At 38.2% G+C, this 20,108-nt stretch overlaps 1 protein-coding gene across 1 annotated transcript in view; it reads right to left on the bottom strand.

The window, feature by feature from the left end:
- The window catches only part of LOC110571617 (synaptojanin 2 binding protein), a 38,029-nt gene extending 19,205 nt beyond the window's left edge, over positions 1-18,824 (bottom strand). Inside the window, exon 1 of the mRNA XM_021679751.2 lies at positions 18,660-18,824. Within this exon, the coding sequence (XP_021535426.1) occupies positions 18,660-18,723 (64 nt within the window). The 5' untranslated portion in view covers positions 18,724-18,824. The remainder of the gene's footprint in view (positions 1-18,659) is intronic.
- Positions 18,825-20,108: the final 1,284 nt, after the last annotated feature.

The following is a 20,108-nucleotide window of genomic DNA, read 5'->3' as shown; positions in this document are numbered from 1 at the left end:
GGCAGACGCTTAACCATCTGAGCCATCCAGGCGCCCCATGGGAGTCTTGATATATACCTGCTGTCCCAGTATAATTAAAATAGTCCTCTTCAATTTAAAATCTCATCGTGGACCAATGTGACCATCCTACCTATAAAGGGTAATGTAAGAAAAAAAAAAAGGGTGATGTAAGAATGTTAATTGCAGCATGCTTTGTGGTAGGGTGGAACTGATGGTAATTTAGGTGTCTATCCTTTAGGGAATAGATAACTAGAATTTGGTTAAGAGTTAGAAGATCTGAATAATCATATATAAGTTAACAGAGCTTTAAAATGTAATGTTGACATTAATAGCAAAATACCTTCTTATAAATTAGAAACCCAGCACACAAAACAGTATTACCTACTTACAAAAGTGCATGTATATTTAAAGACATGCAAAGACACATTAGAATGGGTGCCTCTGGGGGAAAGATACAGGATGAACTTTAGGGATGAAGGGTAAAAATAAAACCAGGGAGGGACCTTGCATGTACTGATGATGACAATGTGTGACATAGCTAAAGGATATAATTCAGCTCTCAGCATCTATAATCCAGAAGGGGATGAAGGGAGAGGTAAAAAGAAAAAGACTGGGACTCAATAGACTTTTTAAAAAGTGAGGGAATGAAGAAGTATTGCGTACTGAACTCTGGTTATAATGTGCCAATAAATTTTTTTTAATGTGGTAAGATTAAAATGGGTGCTTGGTCTGTAATTTGGAAGAGAAGTCTAAATGCAAAAAGGTATAAAGACAGCATAAGAATGACGCCACCACAGGACTGGGAGAGAAAGGAAGTATGTCTTTGTATAAGAGTTTTGTAAAGTTAAACAAGAAATGCCTTCTTGTGGATACCCCCCACCCATCTCCAGGTCTGGACCTTGAGCTTATTTATGCAGAAGAGCAGTAATAGCAGAAGCAACAGTTAATATTTATTGAGCATTTAATATGTACCAGGTACTATGCTATGCACTTTACATACGTTATCTCATTTAATCTCAACAAACACGTGAAGTGATTATTACTCACATTTTACAGATGAATTTCAAGATGAGGCATGAAGAGATTAAATAATTTTACAAAAGGCCACACAGCTCTTCACAAAGCCAAGACAGGAAGTCAGGATATTTGATTCCGAAGTGTGAGTTTTAAACCATTTTGCCATACTGTATCTTTGTAGGAAATAGAAACAACTGCTTTAGGGAAACAAAGTCTGCTAAGCAAGGCTGCCTATCTTGGGAGTCAACCTGTCTGTGTTGGAATAATGGTTGTAGAACAGTTTCCAAAAATAATATGTTACAGAGGAAGAACTGGTCATTCTAGAGTTCTGTCACCTTAGTCAGAGTCCCTATTGTTTACTTTCAGGTAAGAGAAGGAAAAACCCTTCACTTATTTTAGATTCTTCTCTATAAAATCTAAAAGTTATAAAGTAAAAGAAAAAACCAATGTTTAACCATATTATATATTATTCTGGAAATAATAATTCTGGACATAATTAAAACGAAACAAAACAGTCCATTAACACCAACGATGGTAGCCACTTGTTGAATATGAACACCAGACTGACAAACACCCTATTTCCCCCCCTATCAACCTGCAGGTTTTTTCTATCCCAAGATAATCTCACAAATTCTCCCTAGATGTCAATCAAACTTGCTGTTTGTTTAGTGGTAAAATATATGTAACATAAAATTTAACTTTTTAGCCATTTTTAAATGTATAATTCAGTGGCATCAAGGACATGCACAATGTCGTACAACCATCACCACTATCCAGATCTACACCTCTTCCATCATCCCAAACATAAATTCTGTACCCATTAAACAGTAACTCCTCCCTCTTCTTCACCCCCATAACCTCTATTGTACTTTATATGTCTAGTTTGCCTATTCTATATACCTCATATAAGTGGAATCATACAATGTTTGTTCTTTTGTGACTTGCTTTTTTTTCACTTAGCATAGTATTATCCAGGTTCATCCACGTTGTAACATGTATCAGAATTTCATTCCTTTTACAAGCTGAATAATATTCCATTTTATCTACATACTACATATTGTGCATCCAGTCATCTGTCAATGGACATTTGGCTGTTGCCACATTTTGGCTACTGTGAATAATGCTAAGAACACTGGTGTACAAGTATCTGTTTGAGTCCCTGCTTTCAATTCTTTTGGGCAATTATCTAGGAACTGAATTGCTGGATCACATGGCAATTTTTGTGACAATTTGAGGAAGTGCTCAACTGTTTCCCACAACAGCTGCATCATTTTACATTCCAACAAGCAACGCCCAGGATTCCAATTTCCCCATATCCTCGCCAATACTATTTATTTTCACTTGTATTTTGGAGAATAGCTATTCTAGTGGATATGAAGTGGATGTGATATGTCATCGTGGTTTTGATTTGCACTTTCCTAAGGCCAGTGATGTTGAATATCTTTTCTTGAGTTTATTGGCCACTTGCAGATCTTCTCTGGAGAAATGTCCTTCAAGTCCTTTGCTTCTTTTGAATTGGTCCTGTTGTTGAGTGTTAAGAGTTCTTTATATATTCTGGGTATTAATCCATTAACAGATATATGACTTGTGAGTATCTTCTCTCATTCTGTGTGTTATCTTTAACTCTCTTTAGTTTCTTTTGATGCACAAAATTTTAATTTTGGTAAAACCCAATTTATTTTTTTCTTTTGTTGCCTGTGCTTTTGATGTTATATCCAAAAAATCACCAAGCCCAAAACTGTAAATATTTCCCCTATCTTTTCTTCTAAGAGTTTTATAGTGTTAGATCTTTTTTGGGGGGGGCCGGGGCAGATATCCTGTTTATTAAGTTTTTATTTAAATTCCAGTTAGTTAACATAGAGTGTAATATTAGTTTCAGGTGTGCAACATAGTTATTCAACACTTCCATACAAAACCCAGTGCTTGTAACAAGTACATTCCTTAATCCCCACCACCTATTTAATCCATCCGCCCCCCACCTCCCCTCTGGTAACCACCAGTTTATCTCTATGGTTAAGAGCCTGTTTCTTGGTTTTCCTTTTTTCCTTGGCTCGTTTATTTCTTAAATTCGACATATGAGTGAAATCAAAATTTGTCTTTCTTATTTCACTTAGCATAATACTCTCTAGCTCCATCCATGTCATTGCAAATGGCAAGATTTCATTCTTTTTTATGGCCGAATAATATTCCATTGTATACATATACCACCTCTTCTTTATCCACTCATCAATCAATGGACATATCATAGTGTTATCTCTTACATCAATCAATGGACATAACATAGTGTTATCTCTTACATTTAGGTATTTGATGCATTTTTAGTTAACTTTTCTATGTGATGTAGGGCAAGAATCCAACTTCAGTGTTTTGCATTTGGAGACTGTTCCTAACATCATTTTTGGAAACTGTCCTTCAATGCAACGAATGGTCTTGGCACCCTTTCAAAAATCATTTGACAATATAGGAGAGGGTTTATTTCTGGGCCACCTATTCTATTCCATTGCTCTATACATCTGTCCTTATGTCCTTACACACCTGTCCTACCGCACTATTTGGAACACTGTAGCTTTGTAGCAAGCTTTGAAATCAGGAAGTTGTGAGTCCCCCAGTTTTGTTCTTTCTTTTCAAGATTGCACTGGCTATTGGGGGGGGGGTCCCTTGACATTTCATATGAATTGCAGAATGTGGTTTTCTATTTCTGCAAAAAGGCTGATTAGATTTTGACGAAGACTGCACTGAGTCTGCAGAATGCTTTGGATAGTATTGTCTGTCATCTTAACAATATTAAGTCTTTCAATCCATGAATGTGGAATATACTTCCACTTATTCATGTCTTTAATTTCTTTCAGTCAAATTTTGTAGTTTTCAATGTACAAGTTATTGCCTCCTTAAACTTATTTACAAGTATTTTATTGTTTTTGATGCTACTATAAATGGAATTACTTAATTTCCTTTCCAGATTGTTCATTGTTAATGTATAGAAACTAAACTGATCTTGTGTGTTGAGATTGTATCCTGCAACTTCGCTGAATTTGTTATAAATTCTAACAGGTTTTGTTTGTTTGTAGAACCTTTAGAGTTTACTACATGTAAGAGCATGTCATCCATCTGTAAATAGAGACAATTTTACTTCTTCCTCTTCATTTGTATACCTTTTCTTTCTCTTTCTTGCCTAATCTTTCTGGTTAGAACTTTTATTCATTTTTTTAAAGATTTTATTTATTTATTTGAGAGAGAGGGAGAGCGAGCACATGAGTGGGGGGGGAGGAGCAGAGGCAGAGGGAGAAGCAGACTCCCCACAGAGCAGGGAGCCCAATGCAGGACTCAACCCGAGGACCCTGGGATCATGACCTGAACTGAAGGCAGACACTTAACCAACTGTGCCACCCAGGCGCCCTGGTTAGAACTTTTAATACCATGTTGAACAGAAGTGGTGAAAGCAGACATCCTTATCTTGTTCCTGATCTTAGCTTTCATGCTTACGTAAGTATGATGTTAGCTGTGGATTCTTTGTGCATGGCCTTTATCATGTTGAGGAAATTTCCTCCTATTCCTACTTTGTTTTTAACATGGAAAGATGTTGAATATCCTTAAATGCTTTTTCTGTATCTGCTGAGATGATCATGTTGGTTTTCCCCCTCATTCTATTAATATGTCATATTACTTCGAATGATTTTCTTTTGTTGAATCATCTTTGCATTCATGGAATAAATCCCATTTTGTCATGGCATATATTCCTTTTAACATGTTGCTGAATTGAAACAGTGTAGCTTGATGATCACCCTACCATTCCATGTGGAGGCAATTTCTGATCACAACCACAAGGAGCAGGACCCAAGCAGAACCTAGTAGCTTCACTGAGTTGATGAAATGGAGATTAGACTTTGGAGAGGGTGAGGTTGCTGGAAGTTGCAGGGCAAAGTTCTGGAAAGGAAGAACATAGGCAGAAAAAAAGAGATCCAAGTATCTGCACGAGTCTTAACCAAGTACTGGCCCATGCATATGTTGAGTCAAACTCCACAAAGCTGGAAAAACAAAAACTAGGAAGTTGCATGCTGAATAATTATCAGAGTTCACAAAATGCAAGAAGACTTTCAAGTTCTGACCAGCCAGATTGGAAATCCTCAACAATTCACTTGAAAATTCTGTGGACACTCACTTAGAGCACACCTCATTTGTAGAGCTGAACTATACCTGAAGGAAATGTTACTTTAGAACCTAGAAAAGGTTACAAACAGGCCTTCAGGAGGTCAAACCGATCTACAAATTACTTAACTGCCTGCTAAAACAAAGTTCAACATTGTAACATTAACAATGTTAATGTAATAAAACAAAATGCAGACATGCAACAATGTAATATTCACAAAATCCAGAATCTAACTAAAAATTAACATGCTAAGAAACAAGAAAACATGACCCATAATCAAGAGGAAAATCAGTCATTAGAAACAGAGCCAGAAATAATAAAGGATGAAATGGGCAGACAAGGATGTAAAAGGCTATTTTAACTATGTGGAAATGAAGTCAAACATAATGACAAAATGGAAGATTTTTTTTTTTTTAAAGATTTTATTTATTTATCTGAGCGAGAGAATGGGAGACAGAGAGCATGAGAGGGGGAGGGTCAGAGGGAGAAGCAGACTCCCCGCTGAGCAGGCAGCCCGATGTGGGACTCGATCCCGGGACTCCAGGATCATGACCTGAGCTGAAGGCAGTTGCTTAACCAACTGAGCCACCCAGGCGCCCCAAAATGGAAGATTTTTTTCAAGCCTTTAATCCATTTTGAGTTGATTTTTATATATGGTATAAGACAGTGGTTCAGTTTCATTTTGTTCATGTTTAGATGTCTTTTGCATTCTGTCTAGTTTTCCCAACATCATTTTTGGAGAGACTATCCTTTCCCTACTGTATATTCTTAGCCTCTTTGTCATTAATTAATTGACCATACATGCATGGGTTTATTTCTGGACTCTCTATTCTGTTCCATTGATGTACGTATGAAAATGGAAGATTTTTTAAAAAATGAAACTTACAGATTTGAAAATTACAATGTCTGAAAGGAAAAAATATACCAGATGTCATTAACAGCAGATTTGATACCATAAGAGAAAAGATCAATGAACCCGAAGACTTAGAAGGGAAACCACAGTAACATATAGGATAATAGCAATATATAACTGGAGTTCCAGAAGAAGAGGAAAAAGGGAAACAAAAAATACTTGAAGAAACAACTGGCTTGGGGTGCCTGGATGCCTCAGTCAGTTAAGTGTCTGCCTTCAGCTCAGGTCATGATCCCAGGGTCCTGGAATTGAGCCTCACATCGGGCTCCCTGCTCAGCGGGGAGCCTGCTTCTCCCTCTTCCCCTGCCCCTCCCCCCACTCATGTTATCTCTTGCTCTGCTCTCTCAAATAAATTTTTAAAAATTAAAAAAAAAAATTGGCTCAAATTTATGAAAAATTTACACAAACAGATCTAAGCTCAACAAACTCCAATCAGAATAAACAGAAAAGAAAAAAACAGCAAAGTATATCATAACCACATTCCTCAAAAACAGATATAAAGAGAATCTTAAAAGTAGTCACAGGAAAAAAGGACACATATGTACTAAGGCACAAAGATGAGAATGACAATAGTCTTTTCCTTAGAAACTATACATGCCTTAAGTCAACGAAACATCATCTTTAAAATGCTAAAAGAAAAACAAAAGTCAACTTAGAATTTTATATCCAGTGAATATAGCATTCAAAAAGAACGGTAAGGGGCGCCTGGGTGGCTCAGATGGTTAAGCGTCTGCCTTCAGCTCAGGTCATCATCCCAGGGTCCTGGGATCGAGTCCCGCATCGGGCTCCCTGCTAGGCAGGGAGCCTGCTTCTCCCTCTGCCTCTGCCTCTCTCTCTCTCTCTGACTCTCATGAATAAATAAAACTTAAAAAAAAAAAAAAGAACGGCAAAATAAATATTTTTTCAGAAAATCAAAAGTTGTGAGAATTTGTCACAAGCAGATCTAAACTATGATAAATGTTAAAGGAAATCCTTCACAGGCAAAAGAAAAATAACATTGAACAGAAACTGGATCTATATAAAGGAATAAAAGCACCAGAGATCATAAATACATGGGTAAACACAAGTTAAAATGGAAGGGATGGACATAGATATATTAAACAGCTGGACTGGCCCTTTTAACATCATAAAAAGTAGACTTCAGAATAAGGAGTATTACAGAGGACAAAAAAGGACACTTCCTAATGAAAAAGGAGTCAATTCACCAAGATGACATTAAAACACTAAATATGAACATACCAAATAGCAGAACTTAAATATTTATGGAGCAAAAACTGAAATGAGAAAAAGCCAAATAAAAAATGACAGTTGTAGATTTCAACATTTCCCTCACAGTTAACTGACAGAACAAGTTGACAGAAAAATCAGTAAAAATACAGAACACTTGAGCAACACTAAGTACCAACTTAACCGAATTTATCTTTACAGAACAACACACTCAGCAACTATGGAATAACATTCCTTTCTAATAAACAGGTAATGTTCACAAAGATAGACCATAGGCTGCTCCATAAGTCTGTCTTGCTCAATTTCAAAAGATAGACATAAATTAGAAATCAGCAAAAATAACTGTTTTAGTTTTCTTGGGCTGCCATAATAAAATACCATAGACCACACAGCTGAAATTTCTGTTCTGGAGGCTTGGGAAGTCCATAATCAAAGTACAGCTAAGAAAATTTCATGCTGAGGCCTCCTCTTGATTTGTAGGTAGCCACCATCTCACTATGTGCTTCTTGTGCATGTGCAGAGAGAGAGAAGAGTTCTCTGGGTCTCTACAAGGACACTAATTCTATAGGATTGGAGCCCCACCCTTAACTTCATTTAACTTTAATTACTTCTGTAAAGGCCTAATCTCCAAATCTCCAAATACTGTCACACTGAGGGTTAAGGCTTCAACATATGAATGGGGGGTAGGGGCCACAAACATTCAGTCCATAACAAAAAGATATTGAAAAAATTCCCTCAATGTTTGGAAAACAAATAACCAATGAGTAAAAGATAAAACCATAAGGGAAAATAGAAAACACTGTAGTTGAATGACAATGAAAATGAAATCACAATATATTAAAAATTGTGGGATGTAGCCAAAGCAACATTTAGAGGGAAATTTACAGCTTTACATGCTCACAGAAGAAATAAATAGGTACAAAATCAATGACTTCAATTTCTATCTTAAGAAGCTAGAAAAAGGGGCGCCTGGGTGGCTCAGTCATTAAGCGTCTGCCTTCGGCTCAGGTCATGATCCCAGGGTCCTGGGATCAAGTCCCGCATCAGGCTCCCTGCTCAGCAGGAGTTGGCTTCTCCCTCTCCCACTCCCCCTGCTTTTTTTCCTTCTCTCGGTGTCTCCCTCTCTGTCAAAAAAAAAAAAAAACTTAAAAAAAAAAAAAAAGAAGCTAGAAAAAGAAGACTAAGTTAAACCTAAAGGAAGTAAAAGAAGAAAATAATAAAAGTGAGAAAAATTTAACAAAGCCAAAAGACGGTTCTTTGAGAGGATTAATAAGGTTGATGAACTGCTAGCAAGACTAATCCAGAAAATGTAATTTACAGATTACCAATTTCAGGAATACAAAATGGATTATCACTATATATCCTAAAGATATTAAAAGGATAAGGGAATATTATGAATAATTATGGTATTATCAATAAAACGGGAGAATTCTTTCCAAAAAACCCCACAACTTATCAAAATTGACTCAAGAAGAAACAGAATATCTGAATATCCCCATATCTATTAAAAATATCTCTAAGTGGGGCGCCTGGGTGGCTCAGTTGGTTAAGCGGCTCAGGTCATGATCCTGGAGTCCCTGGATCAAGTCCCGCATCGGGCTCCCTGCTCGGCGGGGAGCCTGCTTCTGCCTCTGACCCTCCCCCCTCTCATGTGCTCTCTCTCTCTCTCATTCTCTCTGTCTCAAATAAATAAATAAAATCTTTAAAAAAAAAAATATCTCCAAGTGTATTAAAGATATTGAATTCATAATAAAAAAATATTCCCACAACTTCAGGCCTAGAATATTATACTGGTGTATTATAGCAAACATTTGAGGAAAGAATCATTCCCTTAGGCAAAAAAATCCACAATATATTCAGTAATTTCACAAAATGTTTCTCAACCCATTTTATGCAAACAAGATAATCTTGATACCAAAATATGAAATATATATTAGAACAAAACTACAGAAAAATATTACTCATGTACATAGACTCAAAAATCCTCAAGAAAACATTAACTAATTGAATCCAGCAATATATAGAAAGGATGAATGTGGGGTTTACCTAAGGAATATAAGGTGGTTTTAACACTAGTCAAACAAGTGAACAAATTTAGCAGTTAGTAAAGGAAAAATCATGATTATCTCAGTATATGCAGAAACAGCAGGTGGCAAAAGTCAACACCTTTTCATGATAAGAATTCTCAGCAAACTAACAATATAAGGTAACATTAAGTCTGATTAAAAGCATCTACAAACAACTAACATCTCTAAAACTAGGTACAAGGAAAGGATGTCCACTCTTTCCACTAGTATTTAGCACTGTACTGGAGGTCCTAGTCAGTACAGTAAGAAATAAAAGACAAAGATTAGAAAGAAATAAAACTGTCACTGTTGATGGGTATGTATATGTGGGAATGGGGGGCATATGGGAAATCTCTATACCTTCCTGAATTCTGCTGTGAAACCAACAGTGCTCTAAATAAATAAAGTCTTAATTTTAATAAATTAATATTTGCCTGTTGGTGGGAATGCAAAGTGGAGCAGTCACTGTGGAAAACAGTATGGAGGTTCCTCAAAAAGTTAAAAATAGGGGCGCCTGGGTGGCTCAGTTAGTTGAGCATCCGACTCTTGATCTTGGCTCAGGTCTTGATCTCAGGGTCAGGAGATGAAGCCCCGAGATGGGTTATCACACTGGGCGTGGAGCCTACTTAAAAAAAAAAAAAAAAGTTAAAAATAGAACTACCTTATGATCCAGTAATCACACTACTGGGTATTTACCCCAAAATACAAAAACACTAATTCAAAGAGATATATGCATCCCTATGTTTAGAGCAGCATTATTTACAATAGCCAAACTATGGAAACAGCCCAAGTATCCACAGACTGATAAAGGATAATGGATAAAGTGGTATATACATACAATGCACTACTACTCAGCTACAAGAATAACATCTTGCCATTTGCAACAACATGGATATAGCTAGACAGTATTATGCTATGCGAAATAAGTCAAATACCATATGATTTCACTCATATGTGCAATTTAAGAAACAAAACAAATGATCATAGGAGAAAAAAAGAGAGTCAAACCAAGAAACATACTCTTAATTCTAGAGAACAAACTGATGGTTAGCAGAGGGGAGGTGGGTGGGGGGATGGGTGAAATATGTGATGGGGAATTAAGGAGTACATTTGCCCTGATGAGCACTGGGTGCTGTACGGAAGTGCTGAATCACCATACTGTATACCTGAAACTAATATTACACTGTATTTTAACTATACTGGAATTAAATTAAAAAAAAATTAGTAACTACTACTTCCCTGTTTTTCACCCTTTCACACACACAGCTGCTCCATATCTCCATGACTTTGTCCTCTTCCCTTTGCCTGGAAACATACTTCACTGTAATTACTTCTTTAATTATCTCTTTACCCGACTGCAGTAATTAGTTTCAATTATGAATAAGCTGCCATAAACATCCGTGCACAGGTAATCGGCTTTTGTTCATTTTTATATCTCCTGTGCCCATACAGCACCTTATAAGTATACAGACCTCAGTTGGTGTGAAGTGACTGTTAATGCCATTGGAAATAACACCCAGGCCAGGAACTCCTAACATTTCCAGTTCTGAGGAAATCTAGCAAGGTTTAAAAATGTTTCTGTGAGACTCTAGCAAGCTTTTTCATAACCCAAAAAGGGAACACAAAAGAAAAAGAAAAATATAGAAGGAAAAGGTCAATGACCTTAAAATTCCTATGACACAGGTTACCCTGCCTTTCCTGGATGACTCACCTCTTATCGTGCTGAAGTCTATTTTCCACATAGCAGTGGTAATGGCAGGCACCATTTAAGCACTTTAAATAAATTGAGTTATCTTTTGGTAAAATACTTAGAACAGTGCCTGGTACAGAGTCTACAATATAAAAGTATTTGTAAAACAAACAAATCCATTTAAGTCTCACAACTCTATGAGTAGGTTTGATTAATACTCTCATCCAAGGAAAATGAGGCATTTAGAAGTTTGGTAACTTGCCCAAGGTCTCACAGCGAAGTTACTCAACATTCTGGCTCTTAGTCACTATGCTCTGCTGCTCACTGCAATTACATTAAAATTCAATTCTCTTCCGTAGCCACAGTATCTAGCAAAAAATAAATATATGTGGATTGAAAGAATGAATGAATGATTCAAATGAGTGACTCAAGAGGTGAAACGAGGAGGCATCTTTTCATTCTATTATTATGCTATCATGTTCTGCAGAAATCCTCTGCTGCAAAGATGAAATACATCTCTTGCTTTTTGTTACCTCTTCCAAAAGACATGAACAAGTAAATACGCATTGACAAAGAGAGAAAGAGGGAAAATCTTTAACACTGATGGAACAAAAAGATGGTGCCACAATCCAAAAATGTGTTATGCCCATGGCCAGTCCCTCTCTATCACAGTGCTCCATCTAACAGGGGCAACAAAGAACATGGCCTCCCAAAGATGGTTCAGGCAGTACCTGCCAGGATGTATACCTGGGCCTCTTTTTATTGTTCTGTAAAAGAAGATTCAAAATGAAGGAAGCACTGCTAAGAGTCACTCAAAATAGAGTGCAAAGGACATTGAGGAAGTAGGCCCTATGCACTCTCCTGTTTCAATTCTCAGAACACCATGAACTTTTGATTTTTGCCAATTGGACACATCCTTTTACTTTGGGCAAAAGAGAGATAATGTGGGCGCCTAGGTGGCTCAGTTGGTTAAGTGACTGCCTTCGGCTCAGGTCATGATCCTGGAGTCCCGGGATTGAGTCCCGCATCGGGCTCCCTGCTCGGCAGGGAGTCTGCTTCTCCCTCTGACCCTCCTCCCTCTCATGCTCTCTGTCTCTCATTCTCTCTGTCTCAAATAAATAAATAAAATCTTTAAAAAAAAAAAAAAAGAGAGAGATAATGTAACACCTGTTAATTAAATAGCAAATCCTGCACTAGATAATCAGTTTAAACTCTGCCAGCACCATTATAATTTTTTCAAAATAAGTTATGCGACTTTGTGGTTTTTACCTTTATAAGGCTGTACTCCCGGCTCACAATTCAGGGCACTTTCAATTTCGGTTGACCCTGTCTCCCAGTGAAACCCAAAAAAACATTCTGGTTACTTTACAGCCTCTTCTTCTCATTGACAGCTCCTCTAAACTACTTCTGAAATACCTATGTAGGTATCTTTAATCTCTCATTTCAGGATAAGCCTTTGTTCAAACAGTGAATGTATATGCCAGGTCTCAACTAGATCATGTCTCCATTTGCTCCCTTGCTTTCAAAATGTTTCAATCTCTTCATTTTTACCTCACATTACAGTCTGTACCCTCCCCCACTGCCCTCTTTTCAACTTTCTCTTACTCTACTGCTTCTTGCCCAAAATATGGTAATCTGTACATTGTAGTAGGCATGGATACACCATAGTTTTGTACAAGGGGAGGATATTATCTAATTTGTTTCCAAAACATTTCCTAAAGACATTTAATACGGTCTTGAGTCTTTTGTCTGACTCTATAAAAGGAACAGAACATATCTTATGAAGGTCCATAGCTATTTTGGTTATTCTACCTCTTGAAGGTACTTGCCATACGCCTACCATAATTAATAATTATTCTATTGAATTGCAAAATTCTTAAAACTAGGGATCTTTTATTCTTTATTTTAGTATCTATGATTCCTAATCATAGTGTAGGCACATAGTAAACACTAAATGAATGTTTTTAAGAACAGTTTCCCAGGGGTGCCTGGGTGGCTCAGTTGGTTAAGCGACTGCCTTCGGCTCAGGTCATGATCCTGGAGTCCCGGGATCGAGTCCCATATCGGGCTCCTTGCTTAGCAGGGGGTCTGCTTTTCCCTCTGACCCTCCCCCCTCTCATGTGCTCTCTCTCTCCCACTCTTTCTCTCAAATAAATAAATAAAATCTTAAAAAAAAAAAGAACAGTTTCCCTTTATTTCTGACTCTCCTGAAACCAACAGTTTGTTCCTATTCTATCATCTTAGATCTTTTTCCTCAAGAATTTTGCACTTATTCAAATACAGTCATTGATGACTTTTCTGCCTAGTCATGTGGCTTTAAAAAAATGTTTCTATAGCTCAGCATCTACCAGCTTGCCTACTTCTCCAAAGTAATTCCTAGATGTTTTACTTTACAGTTATTCTTAAGGATTGTCTTGAAAAAATATTAACAAAAATGATCCTTGAAGCAATCTTTAGAGACTTGTATAATACACACTTCTCACTCTATGTGATTTTCTAGCTATTCCATCTCCTTGTTTCTTGCATCTTAAGTTTCTTATGCATTAGAACGCATTACGTACAAATTCATTCTTAAAGTTAGTGGAGAACCCTGTTTGATGTTTTGAAAGCTGAAAGAGAACATGTTACCGGTTCTCTTTACTTAACAACATTCTATTTTTCTGACATTTATCAGTTTTCCTAGTCATTTCATGAACACTTACCCACCACTTTGTGTCATACCCAGCAAGGCATTAGGAAAACAAAAGATGAAGTATATACCTTTGAATCAGAAGAGCTCAATTGAAGTAGAGGGAGGAGACACAAGTAAAGAAGCAAATGTAGAAATAAACACTAAGACAGGGATATGCATAGAGTCCAGTTGGAGCCTAAAGAGAACAAAAACTTTGTATGAAGGTTCAGAGCCTAGGTTTTTAAGTCACATGGACTTGACCCTGATTCTTAACTCTACTTCTTAAAGAATTGCGTGACATAGGAGTCAAGGTTTTCTCATTTGTAAATGGGATAATAATAATTTCAACTGTTCCTTGTTGGGAGTACATGAAACAAAGTGCTTAGTTTAGCAATACATGACAAGCATTCAATAAATGGTGTATGATATTCATAACAAGGAGGCAGCTAGACTATATAAGGCTTCCTGGAGGAGGTGACTCTTGAATTCAGTCTTAATCAATGAATAGGAAGGGGAAGGAATCAAGATGGAACCTTAGAGAAAGGTTAAATTTCCACACTAGCATTAAGAACTTTTCATAATCCAGTCTACCTCTGCAACTTCATCTCCCTTCACTCTCCTAAATGAACCCTCCCTTCAATCCAGGCTGGTATACTCACTGACCTCAGAATATGCTTTACTAATTTTCTCTTTTCTATTACTGCTTAGGCCATACCCTTCCCTGTGCCTGGCACTGGTCTGTCTATAAGACCAACATAAATTCTACCTTGTAATTGATGAGTCTGGCCCTTATCAATGGCTCCATTCTTTGAACTTTTCCAGCACAAGGTCAGATTAACACACTCCCTGCCACACTTCCTTTGCCCTCTGACAACATACATGCTCATCATAGTCCTTAACCATCCTTTGCACTGAGATTTCACTTTTCACATGTGAATGTAATGTCTCCATTGGAATGTAAATTCCATGAGGGTAAGACTTCATGCAAGCAAGACATATAGCATCTTAGTCTCAGATCTATTTGGTACATGAATGAACAGTTCAGAAAATGTAACAACAGTCTCAAGGTCAAATGCAAAGCACAAGACCAATCTGTAGAGACTTAAATGCTTGGACTTAATGGGGTTTCTTGTTTTTAGGTTCTTACCTTGGTATGCCCTCAACTCTATCAACAGCAAACTATAAAAACTTTCCACTGTGGACTGCGCAAGTCATTTAAGATGCGTCAAATCCTTAAGGCATGATATAATCAAATAAAGGCCAGGAGAAAGGTTGGCAGTCAACTCCTTAGACATGGCTACTATATTGGAAGGTAATATATAGAATAGTAGAATCAATAGATCTAGGTTAAACTTACTGGCTTTAGAACTTGGACAAATCCCTAACCTCTCTGAGAGATCATTTCCTCATCTAATAATGTGGATGAATCACTTAGCACTCAGTTGCTGTGAAGATTAAATGAGTTAATATATAAAGTAACTAGCACAGTGCCAGAAATATAATACCCCCCCCAATTATTCATTACTAAAACATCATACCAACCCAGTATCCTCTGCAAAAAAAGTAGAAAAATAGAGATTCTCTTCCTTCTTTAAAGATAATATATCAGGAGCAACCTGCTGAAACTCACTGAGGCCTCAGTCCTGAACAAGGAATCCTAATGTCAACACCCAGTGGGTCACAAGGTTGTCTTTATGGCCAATCTCTACCTGTTACAGTGGGGCGGGGAGGTGGGAGGAGCTAGATTAGATTCTTGTGATACTTCTTAGAGTAACTGGGTCTTTTCAAAATTAAGAACTCTTAATTTGATAAAGGACAATGTGGGAAGCTTAGAGACTGTAATCAAACTGAACTCCCACAGAAAGAAAAAAGATCAACAGTGTTCCATAAAGGATAAAAGGTGAACTCTTCAAGCCTTTGGAGCCATTTAAAATTGTGACCACTGCCTCTGACAATTCTTCAGATCACCCACTTAGTCCAAAATGGCAGGAATCATAAAATAACGTGGAATGGGCCAAAAAAATAATCATCTCTTGGAAGTGGAAGACACCTCCAAAGTCATCCAGCCTAAGTGTCACCTTAAACAGCTGAGGAGGTAGGAATAGGAGAGATGCCATGCTACATGCCAAGCTTTTTTCTGCTTCCCCAGATAGTCACTTCTTTGTCATAACTTCCCCAAGATTTCATCCTTGCAGTAAGCATGATCAGACAGAATAAGTTCATTTACCTTACAAAATGGGCCCAAACACTGAAAATATCCCAAGACTCTTGCCCTTGGCAGAACACAGGTACAAAAGTGCAAAAGAATACACATTTTTTGTTGTTGTTAGCTGATTAACCTATCAGGTCTCTGCATAGGAAGTTGTACATAAAGAGTGACAATGTTACCTACAAACAGAAATGCATATTTAGAACTAGAGGCTTTTCATATTTCTTCTACAGAACAAAAGATCTCTATGAGCCTACCGAAGTTACTGGAAGTTTCTGGTGGTGATAAATGACTTCTTCCCTCAAGATGACACAGGGAAGAAAAGCTGAATCAGAATGTGAGACTTCTTAGAAGTACAACATACCAGGTAACTAGTTTTGAGAGGTGATAAACAGAAACATGAAATATTCTCTTGTTAACTGAAGCAAGCAAACGTCAAATGACTGTTTTTATCTCTGTTCAATCCTAAATTTGTGGCTCTATTCTCCCAAACTCTTAAGTTTATCAACCTATATGAGTAAGACATGAAAATACTCAGGAAAATTCAAGAAGTCACCTGATGAATAAATATTCATTGTGAATAAACACACATGTACTATAGAAACTAAACTACTTTGGGGGGAAATATATTAGCTCGATATAATTATTCTTCTTAATTAGTACCATGAAGTTTGTTCTAACTCTAATGATTCAGAAAAACGTCAACACCAGGAATTTTAGGTCTGCAAGATCAAGAGGATCAGAAATTTTCGCAAATGGTGAGCTGACCATTAGTCAACCCTGCTATGCAAACACCAAAAAATGTGAAGTGATATTACACTGAACTTTAACTTTCAGTGACTTGAACACACAAGATAGTATCAGAGTTCTGCTCTGCTGTAGTCAGGAGATCCTGGAAATACTGTGGATGCCACAGCAAAAGAACCATGTCAAAGTACGTGAAATTTTTAAGAGACAAGAATTAAATCCCAAATCACATCAAGGCAGCTAATATTATAATTAGGGATACCTAGGTATAGAGCAAACAGACAACACAGGAGAACAACTTTAAATACTTGCAGGACAATCAGAAAAGGAACTAGCATTGTTTTAACTGGCCCTAGAGTGCCTATGGATGAAAAGTACAGGAAAGCAGATTTTTGGGTTAACAATACTTTTCCATATTAGCCTCAAAAGTCAATAAATATTAAGAGTGAGAGAATGAGAAATTTACATAAAATAGGAAAAATGAATCTAAAAGAACTGGCATACTGAATGAGCATTCAACAAACGTTTAGGAGCTCCTATGAAGCATGACACTAAATCATGCAGGTTAGAATGAATTACATGTCCATAAGTAAAGCTGACTTCCAATCTTGTGTAACAAGAAAAAAAGACAAAGTATGGATGATTCTGAAAGCTATATTTTATGAAGAATAGTCTATAAGTGGTGGTCAAGATATTGCAAAATTCCACATGAGGAAAGATGATGGACTGTTCTAGGTAGTGGAGATGTGAGCAGAAAGGAGCAGAAGATTTACAGAAACATTTCAGAACTAAAGCTCACAGTACTTGATGAGTTACTGAAGACTCTTGGAAAAACAGTATTTAGCAGGATTTACTGTGCTAATCTAGCTATTCATCTATCAACAATAACAATAGTAGCAAACAAACAGTGCTTTCCAGGTGTCAGGCCATGTTCTGAACGTTTTACACAGATTAACTCATTTCATTCTCATAACCCTATGAAGTATAGTCTATTAACATGCACATTTTATGGATGAGAAACTAAGGCATAGCTTGTATCAGTAAAGTCAGTCAGACAACCAATGTCAAAGTTCTAGTAAGAGGTTAGATATCAGATGGATCTACATAATCCCAAAGCTAAAACTCTTAATCCATACACTAGACAGCTGTAAAGGGAAGGCAACAAAACCCAAGGCAGGCTGCACGGAAGTAGCATTAAGAGCCCAGTGGAGAGGGTTGGTGGAAACAGGGGGGGTTCGAGGGGAAGGCTGAGGATTTAGCGGTATCAGAATCACAGGACGTGCTTCAAAAAAAAAAGAAAGAAAGAAAACCTAAACAAACAAAACCTGCATTGAATCCAAATTCCTAGAGATGGGACCTAGGAATTAACATTTTTTTAAAAGATTTTATTTGGAATTAACATTTTTTTTTAAAGCAAAACCGAGAAACCCTGGGTAATTTTGAGGCACAACCAGGTTTGAAAGGTGCTGTAGCAAATCTCTAAGGTTTCTTTCCGTTTTAGCATTCCAGCTGACACTCTAAATTAATTTCCCAAAAACGGAAAGAAGGAGGGGGGGGATTTCTAGCACCAAGAAAACGGCTATGCATTTACTCAACACCGTTTACGCTCCCAGTTTTACAAAACAGTCTCTCACAGGAAAAGGCATAAAGTAGGCAACGGAAAGAGGGGTGTGGTGTTAAAAAGCAGGCTTTGGGGCAGAACTTTCTAGGCCTATCAGCACGCGAAAGAAAACCTTCCTGACTATAAATACATGTGATGATCCGAATGAAAAATGAGGTGGAGTCCTCAGATCCGGGTCGGGCTAACGATGGATGCCAATATAGTCTTCTACGTGCTCAGAGCGTTGCAGGTAACCTCTAGGCCGGGGCCTGCCGGCTCCAAGGCCAAAGGAATCGCGCTCAGGAGAGGTGTCCGCTCTGCAATTACAACCTCAAGCACCCTGCTCCCGGAGACGACCTGTGCCGCACATACCCGAGGGTCCTCTGGTAAGATTGATTTCCTCCTCAGTGACCAAATAATCCACTCTTCCGTTCATGTCTCACTGCTCTTTTGGCTTGCCACCCGGGTCGGTGGGGGCTCGCGCAGGTGAACGTAAACCAGTCTCCGCGGAGCGCCCAGAGCACAGCACTTTCAGTTCAGCAGCCCGCAGACCGGAAGAGGAAGCCGGGAGCGCTGGGAGCGCAGGGCATGCTGGGAGTCGTAGTTCTCCCGGCTTCTCTCGTCCCGTCCGCGCCACGCACTGCGAGCTGAGCGACGAGTCGGTTACCATCCTACCTTACCGTTGGGGGTGGGGATCGTAAAGGTTGGAGACACAATTAATTGATACTGGCGAGGAGAAATTAAACATAAAATCTCCTGACATCTCAGAAAACCGCTACAAACATGGGGGAAAAAATAAGTTCTGTTATTCAGATTAGGAGGGGCGTCGCAGGCAATCCGCTAATGCGACTCCAGAGATCTCACCCTTCTATAGAGCCAGGCAAATACAGTCCATTCCATGCACGTTCTCGTGTAAAAGGACTTAACACAGTTTCCTGTATACATTCTTCGGTATGTCACCCCTGTAGTGGCCACCTGTGTCAGTTAATTGCCACGATCCAAAGGAAAAATAAAACTATGACAAACAGGTACTTAAAGCTTTGACTCATGCCACCCTCACTTCCAAGCCTCCTCAACATGTTGATTGAATGAGTGGATAAAATGATCATAATAAAAAGCGGAATATCGTAAGTGAAAAAAGTAAAGTATACGTGAGAATGGAATATCAAGAGAGGAGAGGAAATAGAAATGGGAAAAGCAAATCATCAATGAAGAAATATGAAACAAATGAATAAACAAAACAGAGAAATGGACTCATAGATAAAGGAAAAAAACTGTTGGTTAACAGAGTGGGAGGGATTGGGGGGTGGGCAAAATAGGTGAAGGGGATAAAGAGGTACAAAATTCCAGTTATAAATTAAGTAAGTCATGGGGATGTAATGAATATAGGGAATATAGCCAATAATATTGTAGGAACAAACCATAGTGAGGTGCATGTGAGCACCGAGTCAAGGGAAAGGGAGACAGGAGTGAGGCCAAGAGAAGGTAGGAAGGGGGCCCCATAGGCCCCCTAGGGATCACCCTCACAGTGGTACCTCCACTTTTCCAGTGACTGTGAAGACCTACTAGGCCCTAACCTTTTGACCCCCACCCCATCCCTGGCCAGGGCTTTGAACACCAGTCCCAAATCGTTCTACCCTCCCTTGCTCCATCTTCATTTGCTCAGGCTTCCACCCTCACCCTTCTCCTCTTCCACACTCTTCTCTGTGATTAGTATTATGTTAGGGTACTGTGTGAGCTGCAGAGAGGCTGGGAGCCAGGAGGCAGGATGGAGATGGGGCAAAGAGAGGAGAAGAAGAGCTTGTTCAAGGATCCTTCTCC

Source organism: Neomonachus schauinslandi, chromosome 9 (assembly GCF_002201575.2).
Source record: "Neomonachus schauinslandi chromosome 9, ASM220157v2, whole genome shotgun sequence".
Lineage (NCBI taxonomy): Eukaryota > Metazoa > Chordata > Mammalia > Carnivora > Phocidae > Neomonachus > Neomonachus schauinslandi.
Note: the sequence above shows the minus strand (reverse complement) of the source record. Positions and strands in the feature narration are given on the sequence as shown.